This window comes from Muntiacus reevesi, chromosome 5, assembly GCF_963930625.1.
Source record: "Muntiacus reevesi chromosome 5, mMunRee1.1, whole genome shotgun sequence".
NCBI lineage: Eukaryota > Metazoa > Chordata > Mammalia > Artiodactyla > Cervidae > Muntiacus > Muntiacus reevesi.
In genome coordinates, this window is record NC_089253.1 from 75080298 (window position 1) to 75094521 (window position 14224).

Genomic DNA, 14224 nt, shown 5'->3' on the forward strand with positions numbered 1-14224 from the left:
AGTTTGACACCATTGTTGTCACGTTGCAAGTGGTCCAGATATTCAAACACATGACACAGATTAGTTTCAACAGATGTGATGGTGTGCCTAGAGTTAGTCAGTCGGATTGAAATAGCAGGGCCATAGCTTGAATAGCGTTAAAATCAGTGAAGCACCACCAGTAGACCCAATAGAGGGGATCAAAGATCTGATGTAGTATCTGCCAGGTGTAAGTGGGGATCATTCATGCCCTATGCAGTGTGGCTTCTCTCACTGAGACAACTGTGTCAACTTTTGGTAGGAGTCACCAGTTTGAAGTTCAGTGGTAGCATCTGCATCAGAAACACACAGTTCTTTATTTTGTGCAATCTGTGATGGTGGACATGTTACGACATCCAGCGTGATGTTCCATCCAGAAAGCTGTCGTGGCAACCTGGGAAGAGAAATTGATCAGAAGCTTAATTCTAATTCTGAGTAATCTCATCAGAATGGGTCCTCACCATGGGCCCTTGAATGACTTAGATAGTTTGATCAACAGCTACCATTTGTCTCCACAGTACAAAGCCCCATGGGATTATCGCTAATCTTCTGTTCTGTAGTTTTTCAAGTGGCACACCAAATAGGCCATCAACAAAAGCCCAAGAATTGGAGTTTTTCCCAGAGAGCAGAATAAACAAGACTTCGTTTGATTCTACATAGCTGACCCTGAGGCTGGACATCAAGAGACTTCAGGTTTCAGCTTAGCTGAACCATCAGTAAACCAGACCAAAGCATTTGTGGAAATCTTTGTGAATCAAGGGTCAGTTGAGCCATCAGCTTTGCTTTAGGAGTTTAAGTGGGGTATAAAATTGCTCCCAGAGAAATAGGTGCCGTTCTTTCATATAAAGCCATGATGCCCCAGGGCCAGGCTAGCTGCAGTCCTGAATATATAATTTCCATTTGACAAGCAAGGTTTTTGGACCTTTCTCACCTTGCCAGTTATAGAATGGGACTATCAGACCAGAGAATCACAAAGCCTTCATGAAGCTATAGAGGTTGAAATGGAAGTAAAAAGATGTTTTAACTTTATCCATATTTAAATTTTAATGTAATACATGTGAGACATTGTTAAAAATAGTTATTTCTTCAATGTTCTTGCAATAGTCCAAAGGAGATGGTGAGGGGCCCACTCTGATGTTTAGCATCTGACCCACTCAGTCCATTTGGACTGCTCTAACAAAACACAATAGATTGAGTGGCATATACAACAGACTTATTTCTCACAGTTCTGGAGACTGGGAAATTCAAGATCAAAGTGCTGGCAGGTTTTATTTCTGGTGAGAACCTTCTACCTGCAGATGGTGAGCTGCAGGACACTTCTCACACTGTCCTCACATAATAGAAGGAGAGCAAACTCTCGTCTCTCTTCCTTTTCTTGTAAAGACACCATTCCAACATGCAGTCCGCCCTCACGACCTCATCTAAACTTGCTTACCTACCAAAGACCCCCACTTCCAATGCTACTGCACTGGGTGTTAGGGCTTCAGTATTTGAATGTCAGGAGGACACGAAAATTCAGTTCACAACACCAAGGTAAGGCAGGCTATTATGGTTGGGATAAAGAAAAGATGATATCATGCAAAAGTTTTCAAAGAGATAAGAGAATGAAAAAGGCATGTATTCTACTTTAGACAGTTGGTGCTTTGCTGTACTTAGTCACTTAATCATGTCCGACTCTTTGCAACTTCATGGACTGTAGCCCACCAGGCTTCTCTGTCCATGGGGATTCTCCAGGCAAGAATATTGGAGTGGGTTGCCATGCCCTCCTCCAAGGGATCTTCCCAACCCAGGGACTGAACACAGGTCTTTTGCACTGCAGGCGGATTCTTTACCGTCTGAACCACCAGGGAAGTACAAGAATACTGGAGTGGGTAACCTATCCCTTCTTCCTGACCTAGGACTCAAACTCGGGTCTCCTGCATTGCAGGTGGATTCTTTACCAGCTGAGCTACCAGGGAATCCCAGACAGTTGGTACCTAGTGGTTTTATTGACTAGATTAAGGAAATAAGAGAAAGAACAAATGTGGGGGGGAAAGATACAGATTAGATTATGTTGACTTTGAAGACGATGTGTGACATCCAGATGGAAGTATTTAGTAGCACATTGAAATTTCACTCTGGTATTTAGAATCAAAGACTGAGAAAAATGTACACTTTTTAAAGGAGCCATTGGAATTCAGATGAGGGTTAAAGATACTCAAATGGATGAAATTGGATAGGGACAATGTGGGGGAGAGAGAGACAAGGATGAATTAAGGAAGCTAACATGGAAAGGACAATCAGAACTCAAAAGAGAAAAAATAGAGAACAGGAAGCCCAGATAAATCTTACTACAGAAGCCAATCACAGAGAAAGACACAGGAGTAAATGAGAATTTAAAAGTGAAATAAACTATTAAATATCAAGAATGAAAATCATTCTTTGAATTTTAAAATTGGGAGACTTATGGTAATTTTAATATTTGCCTAGTCAATAAAACAGAGCCCAGATTACAACTGATTGAAAAATAATTTGAATGAATGGTCCATGGATACAGTCAGAGATGTATGTGTAAATAAGAACTTTCAGGTTTCAACTTTGTTGAATAATCAGTAAACTAAAGTTAAGCCATAAATCTGCAATTCTGTTTTAGGCTTGTGTTGGTGTGATGTTAGTGGGTCCAACAGGTGGAGGAAAAACAACAGTCAGAAGAATTTTAGAAAGAGCATTAACACTATTACCAATTGAAGAATTCCTATTGATTGACGAAAGGGACTCTATTTCACAGGTAAATATTCTACTAAATAAAATGTTTCTCTTTTTGTTCAGGTCTTATTTTATACTTCAGTAACATTTTTTGTTCTCTTTACAGAAGTATGTTTTTTTACTTGTCAAATTTCTTGCTAGGTATTTTGTAGTTAGGAATCATTGTAGTGAACAAGATTTTTTTCATTTGAATCTCAAACTGATAGATGCTAGTGTAAAATAAAATTATAAAATATATATGTTGTATTTAGTCATTTTATCTAATTGACTAATAGTTTTAATTATTTTTTTAGGTAATCTATTGAATTATCTTCATTCTTCATTTTTAATATGGTGTATCACATTTCATTTCTATTTCATTTATTTCAGGCTGATTTTATCAGATTATTTCTGATAAAATTATTTTATCAGATTATTTATCAGATATTTATCAGATTTATTTCCTTTTATTAACTTTTGGTTTCACTTGTTATTCCTCTAGTTGTTTTGAAAAACCTTCAAATGACTATAATTTTTTCTCTTTTCTAATATTTATATATTTTTATCTTATTGCATTGATTAACTCTCCAAGACAATGTTAACTGTAATACTTTGTTCCTTGCATTATCTAAAATACAGTTGTTATGTCAGTATTTAATATGATTTTGCTCTCAGTCTATGATGAGTATTCTCTATCACACATTGAAAATTATCTTTTAGTCTCATTACATTTCAGTTTTTGACTCATAGAATTTACGAAATGATTTCTCAGCATGTATTTTTAATATTTTATCTGGTTAATTTTTAACTTATCTTGATAGACTTACTAACGTTGAATCGTCCTTAGATACCTAGAATAACTCTTACTTTTTTAAGACATATTTTTATTCAATATAAAAGTAGACTCCAATAAATAGTGTGTATTTTAATTATCTTACTTAAAGATTGATTGCTGGTAATATAGTCCAAAAGTCTAAGAAACTCAGATTCTCAATTATGTGGATTCTTTTAGTCTCCAATATCCTGCTTCAAAATCATTCGTGTGGCAACTCACAATTCTTTATCCGTTATCAATAACTGTTAATTCTCAAGCAATTATTATAGTTAGTAATAGATAAATATCACATCAATAATAAAAATAAATAATATTTATGCAGTACTAAATATGGACCAAATACTGGTGAAAACACCTTTACTTGAATTATCTCATTCAGTCCTTACAACTCAGTGGACAAAAATTTGTTTTATTAAAAATATTTTTATATTGCAAAAGAAATATGTACCATTGTGAGAAATTTATAACAACTACAAACACTTTGTTGTATTTCTTTTCATTATTTTTTAAACTAAATATATTTGTAGATAATTGAGATAGTACTATGTATAAATGATTTCAAATTTTCTAATGTTGGCTTTTTCACCTATTGTTATATGCTGAGAATTAACCCCCTGTCATTAAAAACATCTCACAACATCATTCCAATAAGTATATTCTGTATATATGACTATGTGTGTGCATGTCTGTTAAGTCACTTCGGTTATGTCCAACTCTTTTGTGACTCTATGGACCATAGGCCACCAGGCTCCTCTGTCCATGTTATTTTCCAGGCAAGAATACTGGAGTGGGTTGCCATGCCGTCCTCCAGGGGATCTTCCTAACCCAGGATTCAAATGCACATCTCTTATATCTCCTGCATTGGCGGGCTGGTTCTTTACACTAGTGCCACTGGGAAGCCCACATATGACTATTTGTTGTTTTTTTGTCCTAAGTAGTGTCTGACTTCTTGTGACCCCATGGAATGCAGCACGGCAAGCTTTCCTGTCCTTCACTGTCTTCTGGAGTTTGCGCAAACTCATGTCGATTGAGTCGGTGATACTATATAGCCATCTCATCCTCTGCCACCCTCTTCTCCTTTTACCTTCAGTCTTTTCCATCATCAGGGTCTTTTCCAGTGAGTTGGCTGTTCCCATTAGGTAGCCAAAGTTTTGGAGCTTCAGCTTCAGCATCAGGCCTTCCAATGAATATTCAGGATCAATTTCCTTTTGCAGTGACTGGTTTGATCTCCTTCCAGTCTAAGGAACTCACAAGAGTCTTCTGCAACACCACATTTCGAAAGCATCAGTTTTTCGGCACTCGACCTTCTTTATGGTCCAACTCTGACATCCGTTCATGACTGCTGGAAAAACAATAGCTTCGACTGTATGGACTTTTATTGGCAAACTAATGTATTTGGTTTTTAATATGCTGTCTGGGTTTGTCATCGGACTTCCCAGTTGGTGCTAGTGGTAAAGAACCTGCCTGTCAATGCAGGAGTTTTAAGAGATGTGGGTTCAATGCCTGGGTTGGGAAGGTCTGCTGGAGAAATGCAACCCACTCCAGTATTCTTGTCTGGAGAATTCCCTGGACAGAGGAGTCTGGAGGGTTACAGTCCATAGGGTCGCAAAGAGTTGGACATGACTGAAGCGACTTACACACGCATGCACTAATTTTGTCATAGGTTTCCAAACCTGAGTCTCTCCTGCATTGCAAGTGGATTCTTTACTATCTGAGCCACCAGGGAAGCACTGTGTATGACTATGCTATAATTTAATTTATTTAATGATTCTTTCATGTTTAATATTTTATATATGCTGCTGCTGCTGCTGCAAGGTCCCTTCAGTCGTGTCCGACTCTGTGTGACCCCATAGACAGCAGCCCACCAGGCTCCTCTGTCCCTGGGGTTCTCCAGGCAAGAATACTGGTGTGGGTTGCCATTTCCTTCTCCAGTGCATGCATGCCTGCTAAGTCGCTTCAGTCGTGTCCGATTCTGTGCGACCCCATGGACAGCAGCCCACCAGGCTCCTCTGTCCACAGGATTCTCTAGACAAGAATACTGGAGTGGGTTGCCATTTCCTTCTCCATTTTATATATGAGGGTTTTAAAATATAATAAAAATATTTAGACTAATGGCAAGATCTTAGGTAATGGAATTGTTTTGATCTTCCTCCTGGATTCAAAATTTTTCCTAATTGCTCTGTTCAGGACCTTTTCTTTATTTATTTTAGTTCAGTTTAGTTTACTTTATTTCCTTATCTTCACTTCTTTTCCCTCTTCAACATAGGAAACTTCTATAATGCTTGTACTAGGTGCCCTCCTGTATGTTTGTATCACTGTGGCTCAGATGGTAAAGAATCGCCTGCAATGCGGGAGACCTGGGTTTGATACCTGGGTCAGGAAGATCCCCTGGAGAAAGGCATGGCAACCCACTCCAGTATTCTTGCCTGGAGAATTCCATGGATAGAGGAGCCTGGTGGGCTATAGTCCATGGAGTCAGAAAGAGTCAGACAAAACTGAACAACTGAGTCCACAAACACATCCTTTAAAAAAATGTCTACCTCAAGTTGGATTGTTTTGTGGTGGGTATAAATTCATCATGCACTGCAAAGTAAAATTCAAGTGAATTTCACATATCATGTAATTAACCATTTTAAGATGTACAATTTCAATATCATTTAGTGCATTCACAACATTGTGCAATTACCACCTCACTCTGGTTTCAAATTTTCGAGAAGAACACCCTCTACCAATTAAGAAATCACTCCCCATTACCTTTTCTCTCCATTCTCTGGAAACCACTGGTTGACTTTCTGTCTGTATGGATTTGTGTATTCAGATTCAGTTTAGTTCAGTTCAATTGTTCAATCATGGTCGCTCTTTGTGACCCCATGGACTGCAACATACCAGGCCTCCCTGTCCATCACCAACTCCTGGAGTTTACTCAAACTCATGTCCATTGAGTCAGTGATGCCATCCAACCTTCTCCTCCTGCCTTCAATCTTTCCCAGCATCGGGATTTTTTCAAATGAGACAGTTCCTCGCATCAGGTGGCCAAAATATTGGAGCTTCAGCTTCATCATCAGTTCTTCCAATGAATGTTCAGGACTGATCTCCTTTAGGATGGACTGGTTGGATATCCTTACTGTTCAAGGGACTCTCAAGGATCTCCTCCAACACCAAAGTTCAAAAGCATCAATTCTTCGGCGCTCAGCTTTCTTTATAGTCCAACTCTGACATCCATACATGACTACTAAAAAAACCATAGCCTTGACTAGACAGACTTTTGTTGGCAAAGTAATGTCTCTGCTTTTTAATATGCTGTCTAGGTTGGTCATAACTTTTCTTCCAAGGAGTGAGCGTCTTTTAATTTCATGGCTGCATTCACCATCTGCAGTGATTTTGGAGCCCCCCAAAAATAAAGTCTGACACTGTTTCCACTGTTTCCCCATCTATTTGCCGTGAAATGATGGGACCAGATGCCATGACCTTGGTTTTCTGAATGTTGAGTTGTAAGTCAACTTTTTCACTCTCCTCTTTTGTTTTAATCAGAGGCTCTTTAGTTCTTCTTCGCTTTCTGCCATAAGGTTGGTGTGATCTGCATATCTGAAGTTATTGATATTTCTCCCTACAATCTTGATTCTAGTTTGTGCTTCATCCAGCCCAGCATTTCTCATGATGTACTCTGCATATAAGTTAAATAAGCAGAGTGACAATATATAGCCTTGATGTACTCTTTTCCCTATTTTGAACCAGTCTGTTGTTCCATGTCCAGTTCTAACTGTTGCTTCCTGACCTGCATACAGATTTCACAAGAGGCAGGTCAGGTGCTCTGGTATTCTCATCTCTTTCAGAATTTTCCACAGTTTATTACAATCCACAGTCAAAGGCTTTGGCATAGTCAATAAAGCAGAAGTAGATGTTTTTCTGGAACTCTCTTGCTTTTTCAATGATCCATCTGATGTTGGCAATTTGATCTCTGGTTCCTCTGCCTTTTCTAAAACCGGCTTGAACATCTGGAAGTTCACGGTTCACATATTGCTGAAGCCTGGCTTGGAGAATTTTGGTCATTACTTTACTAGCGTGTGAGATGAGTGCAATTGTGAGGTAGTGTAAGCATTCTTTGGCATTGCCTCTCTTTGGGATTGGAATGAAAACTGACCTTTTCCAGTCCTGTGGCCACTGCTGAGTTTTCCAAATTTGCTGACATATTGAGTGCTGCACTTTCACAGAATCATCTGTCAGCATTTGAAATAGCGCAACTGGAATTCCATCACCTCCACTAGCTTTGTTCATAGTGATGTTTCCTAAGGCCCACTTGACTTCACATTCCAGAATGTCTGGATCTAGGTGAGTGATCACACCATCGTGATTATCTGGGTCGTGAAGATCTTTTTGTACAGTTCTTCTGTGTATTCTTGCCACCTCTTCTTAATATTTTCTGCTTCTGTTAGGTCCATCCCATTTCTGTCCTTTATTGTGCCCATCTTTGCATGAAATGTTCCCTTGGTATCTCTTATTTTCTTAAAGAGATCTCTAGTCTTTCCCATTCAATTGTTTTCCTCTATTTCTTCACACTGATCACTTAGGAAGGCTTTCTTATCTCTCCTTGCTATTCTTTGGAACCCTGCCTTCAAATGGGTAAATCTTTCCTTTTCTCCTTTGCTTTTTCCTTCTCTTCTTTTCACCACTATTTGTGAGACCTCCTCAGACATCCATTTTTTGAGGATGGTCTTATTCTTGAGGATGGTCTTTATCCCTGTCTCCTGTACAATGTCATGAACCTCCATCCATAGTTCATTAGGCACTCTGTCTATCAGATCTAGTCCCTTAAATCTATTTCTCACTTCTACTGTATAATCATAAGGGATTTGATTTAGGTCATACCTGAATGGTCTAGTGGTTTTCCCCACTTTCTTCAATTTAAGTCTGAATTTGACAATAAGGATTTCATGATCTGAGCCACAGTCAGCTCCTGGTCTTGTTTTTGCTGACTGTATAGAGCTTCTCCTTCTTTGGCCAAAAAGAATATAATCAATCTGATTTCAATGTTGACCATCTGGTGATGTCCATATATAGAGTCTTCTCTTGTGTTATTGAAAGAGGGCGTTTGCTATGACTAGTGCATTTTCTTGGCAAAGCACTATTAGCCTTTGCCCTGCTTCATCTGATTATTCAGATTATTTCGTATAAAAGGCATCACAGAATATGAGACCTCTTATGTCTGGGTGCTTTCACATATGATTTTAAGGTTCATCCAAGATGTAGTATGTATCAGTACTTCATTCTACTTTATGGCTGCATAATATTCCATTATATGGAATATTTGTTTATCCATTCATTACAGTTTGTTTATCTGTTTATCCCTTGACGGATATTTGGGTGAGTTCAGTTTGCCAGTGCTTTACATATATATATACTGGTCTGTAGTTTTCTCTTCTTGTGGTATCTTTGTCTGGGTTTGGAATCAGGGTACGTAGGGGGCCTCATAGAGTGTGTTAGAACCTGTTCCCTCCTTTTTATTTTTTGCTTTGATGTTAATACTTCTTTAAATGTTTCGTCAAGCTCATTTAATATCTAGGTTTGGACTTTACTTTTTAGGAGGTTTTTGGTTACTGATTCAATCTCTTTTACTGATTATACATCTGTTGAGATTTTCTATTTCTTCTTGAGTCAGGTTTTGGTCGTTGTCTGTGTTTCTAGGAATTTGCCTGTTTCATCTAGATTATATAATTTGTTGGCACACAATTGTGCATAATGTTTTCTTATAATCCTTTAAATCTGCAAGGCAGTAGTAATGTCCATGCTTTTATTTCTGTTATTTGTTTTCTATTTGCAGCCTAGTTAAAAGTTTGTCCATTGTGTTGATCTTTTCAAGCAACCAGCTTTTGGTCATATTGGTCCTCTCTATTGTTTTTCTAATCTCTGTTTATTTATTCTCTGATCATTATTTCCTTCTTCTTTCTGGTCTTGAATTCACCATGCGCCTCTTTTCCTAGTTCCTTACACTTTAAATTAGACTGTTGATTTGAGGTCTTTTTTCTCTTTACTGTGGGTGTTTATAGCTGTACTTTTTCTTCTTTGCATTAATTTCACTGTATTCAAGAAGTGTTGGTATGTTGTGTTTTCATTTTCATTCATCTCAATTCCATTTCTTCTTTGACTCATTGGTTGTCTAGGAGTATATTTTTAAATTTCTATGTATTGGAAAATTTTCCAACTTATGTTATTGATTCTGTTTTTATTCATTTGAAGTTGGAGAAGAATATTTAGAATATTGAACAAGGTAATTTCAATAGTCCTATCTTCAAATTTTCTGATTCTTTTTCCTGACTGCTCAAATTAACTGATTACCTCTGCTGAAATTTTTTATTTCAGCTACTGTATTTTCAGCTCTGTAATTTCTATTTGGTTCCTTTTTGTAATTCCTGTTTACTTATATTCCCTACTTTTTCTCATGTCATTTTACTCATTTCCTTTAGTTTTTGGCTATGATTTTCTTCATCTCTGAGTATATTTACTACAGTTAAAATCTTTTTTTATTATGTTCAATATCTGAGTTTCCTCACAGATGTTTTCTGTTTAGTTTATTACTTTGGATGAACAGGTTTTCATGTTTCTTTGTATTCCTTGTGTTTTTTTTTTATTGTTGAAAACTGAGCGTTCATAAAAAGAGCCACATTTCTCAGGCTTTACAGACTTGCTGTCTGCTGGGATAGTTCTTCACTGAGCCTAAGGATCAGCCTGAGATGAAAGTATAAGTCTTTTCACTGTTTTTTTTCCCTCCCCCTGTGGCTGCATCTCTACTGGGTCTGCATCTGACTTTCACAATTTCCTTGTATATGCAGCTGCTTTTGAATGTTTTAATCTCAAACATTCTTACCTTAGCTTCTCCCTAGAGCCTTAGAAGGCCTGTTGTATGTCTTGATCCAAAATTTCTTATTTTAGGCTTCTGTGGTCTGTAGCCTCCCTAGAGCCTTAGAAGGTCTGTTGTATGTCTTGATCCAAAATTTCTTATTTTAGGCTTCTGTGGTCTGTAGCCTTCTTGCAGCTTTCGCAAGAAATGCCTGCCACTCTTCCTGCTTGAAATGCATAATAGTGACGCAGACATCTGTTATTCCAGTAGCCACCAGACAGGCTGTGTATGTGTGTGTTCAGTCACTAAGTCGTGTCCGCCATTTTGCAACCCCATGAACTGCAGCACACCAGGCTTCTCTGTCCTTCACTGTCTCCTGGAGTTTGCTCAGATTCATGTCCATTGATTCAGTGCTGCTATGTAACTATCTCATCATCTGCCTTCTCCTTCTCCTTTTGCCTTCAATCTTTCCCAGCATCAGGGAAATTAGAATGTTGTAAATAAAGTCTGAGTACCAATTATGACCTGAAGCTTAAAACTATATCTTACTCTTCCTGACTTCTATAAGCAACTCTGGCTCCAGACAAAACACATCCTAGCTCAAATATTGATTGTGTTCCTGGATGAGGCATAATGGGATTTTTTTTAATGGAAAGTTTTTTTTAATTGAAATATAATTAATTTACAGTTCTGTCAGTTGCAGGTTAGTTACAGGTGTACAGCAGTGATTCAGTTATGTGTGTGTGTGTGTGTGTGTGTGTGTGTGTATTCTTTTTAACATTCTCTTCCACTATAGGTTATTACAAGATACTTATTTCTCTGTGTTATATAGTAAGTCCTTGTTGGTTATTTTATAATCAGTGAAAGTGTTAATCACTTAGTCATGTCCAACTCTTTGCCACCCCATGGACTGTAGCCCACCAGGCTCCTCTGTTCATGGGATTTTCCAGGCAAGAATACTGGAGTGGGTGGCCATTCCCTTCTGCAGGGAATCTTCCCGACCCAGGGATTGAACCCAGGTCTCCTGCAGGCAAATTCTTTACGGCCTGAGTCACCAGGAAGCCCTTTATATATAGCAGCGTGTATATTTTAATCCCAAAGTCCTTATCCCTGCCCCCCCTTCCTAGTTGGAAACCATAAGTTTATTTTCTTTATCTATGAGTCTATTTCTGTTTTGTAAATAAGTTCATTTGTATCATGTTTTAGGATTCCATATATAAACGATATCATATGATATCATTTGTCTTTCTCTGACTTCATTAACTTAATATGACAATCTCTAGGTCCATCTCTGTTGCTGCAAATGTTATTTTATTCTTTTTATGGCTGAATATATTTATATTTATATAATATATGGGACTTCCCTGGTGGCTCAGACAGTAAAGTGTCTGCCTATAATGTGAGAGACCCAGGTTTGATCCCTGGGTCGGGAAGATCCTCTGCAGAAGGAAATGGCAACCCACTCCAGTACTCTTGACTGGAAAATCCCATGGATGGAGAAGCCTTGTGGTCTACATGGGGTCACAAAGAGTTGGACACGACTGAGTGACTAAACTTACATAATAGTATATATACATTATATATACTGAATATATATTTATATTTCATTGTGTATATATATATGAAATAGAAAATGTTCATTTTCTATTGGTGCTAAAACTAATAACCACAATGGCATGGATTAAAACTACACTCATTTATTATCTTCTGATTCTGGGAGTCAGAAGTCCAGTATGGGTCTCACTGGGTTATGATTCAGATGTCAGCAGGTTGAGTTCCTTTCTGGAGGCTCTAGGGAAAAACTCTTTTCCTTGTGCATTCAGGTGTTGACATAAATAAGTATGTCCCATTTCCTTGCTGTCTGTCAGCGGGAAGCTGCCCTTACCTTGTAGAGGCCTCTCAGATCTTTGCACACTGTCCATTCCTCTAGATCCTTCTGTACTGCCCTGTTTCTGATTTGCTCCCTTGCTTTCCTCTTCCAATTTTAACTCATGCAATTAGATTGAATTCACTTGGATAATCAGGATAATTTCCCCATCTTCAGATATGTCCCTTCATTACCTCTACAAAGTCCATTTAGAAGCATGATGGGTTTTTTTCCCCGTTCTTCTCCTAGGGATTCATTTGTGTGTCTGTGAAAGTTGCTCAGTCGTGTCCAAATATCTGCGGCCCCATGGACTGTAGTCTGCCAGGCTCTTCTGTCCATGGAATTCTCCAGGCCAGAATACTGGAGTGGGTAGCAAATCCCTTCTCCAGGGGATCTTCCCAACCCAGGGATCAAACCCAGGTCTCCCCCCTTGCAGGCAGATTCATTACCATCTGAGCCACCAGGGAAGCCCAAGAAAACTGGAGTGGGTAGCCTATCCTTTCTCTAGCGGAGCTTCCTGACCAAGGAATCAAACCAGGGTCTCCTGCATTGCAGGTGGAGTCTTCACCAGCTGAGCTACCAGGGAAGCCTCATTTGTAGTATTCGTAATTTTAAAAAATAATTATTTGGATATAATGGCTAATTTTAATAAGTCAATTTTTACTATGTCTTGCAAAGTGCTACCTTTATAAAGAATCCTTCTCTCAAGCGAAAGATCTCTCCTAAAACCTCTAGTAGGAATGATACAAAAAATTATTCTATAGTCAGTCTTTAAAAATCACGCTGGATTTTTCTCAGATTTCAGGAAGAAGAGGAAAAATAGATATTTGTATTTTAAATCCAAAGTGTATCACTCTCAGTGAACTATATGGACATCTGGATCCTAATACTATGGAATGGGCTGATGGATTATTATCAGCAACAATTCGGAATTACGTATATTTAAACACTACAAAATACTCAAACAAAGACAGCGAATCAAAAATCTCAGATTCCACTAATGTAAGTTCAGTATGGAACGTTTATTTTGTTTCACTATTTTTTTTTAAATATTATTTTATTAGTTGGAGGCCAATCACTTCACAACATTTCAGTGGGTTTTGTCATACATTGACATGAATCAGCCATAGAGTTACACGTATTCCCCATCCCGATCCCCCCTCCCACCTCCCTCTCCACCCGACTCCTCAGGGTCCTCCCAGTGCACCAGGCCCGAGCACTCGACTCATGCATCCCACCTGGGCTGGTGGTATGTTTCACCATAGATAATATACATGCTGTTCTTTCAAAACATCCCACCCTCACGTTCTCCCCCAGAGTTCAAAAGTCTGTTCTGTCCTTCTGTGTCTCTTTTTCTGTTTTGCATATAGGGTTATCGCTACCATCTATCTAAATTCCATATATATGTGTTAGTATGCTGTAATGTTCTTTATCTTTCTGGCTTACTTCACACTGTATAATGGGCTCCAGTTTCATCCATCTCATTAGAACTGATTCAAATGAATTCTTTTTAATGGCTGAGTAATATTCCATGGTGTATATGTACCACAGCTTCCTTATCCATTCATCTGCTGATGGACATCTAGGTTGCTTCCATGTCCTGGCTATTATAAACAGTGCTGCAATGAGCATTGGGGTGCACGTGTCTCTTTCAGATCTGGATTCCTCAGTGTGTATGCCCAGAAGTGGTATTGCTGGGTCATATGGCAGTTCTATTTCCAGTTTTTTAAGAAATCTCCACACTGTTTTCCATAGTGGCTGTACTAGTTTGCATTCCCACCAACAGTGTAAGAGGGTTCTCTTTTCTCCACACCCTCTCCAGCATTTATTGCTTGTAGACTTTTGGAAAGCAGCCATCCTGACTGACGTGTAATGGGTACTTCATTGTGGTTTTGATTTGCATTTCTCTGATAATGAGTGATGTTGAGCATCTTTTCATGTGTTT

General features: G+C 38.4%; 1 protein-coding gene across 1 annotated transcript in view; it reads left to right on the forward strand.

The window, feature by feature from the left end:
• Nucleotides 1–14224, forward strand: part of DNAH14 (dynein axonemal heavy chain 14) — a 324938-nt gene that overhangs the window by 142729 nt on the left and 167985 nt on the right. The window contains exons 28-29 of the mRNA XM_065937125.1: nucleotides 2651–2785; nucleotides 13078–13281. Coding sequence (XP_065793197.1) covers nucleotides 2651–2785; nucleotides 13078–13281 — 339 coding nt within the window. The remainder of the gene's footprint in view (nucleotides 1–2650; nucleotides 2786–13077; nucleotides 13282–14224) is intronic.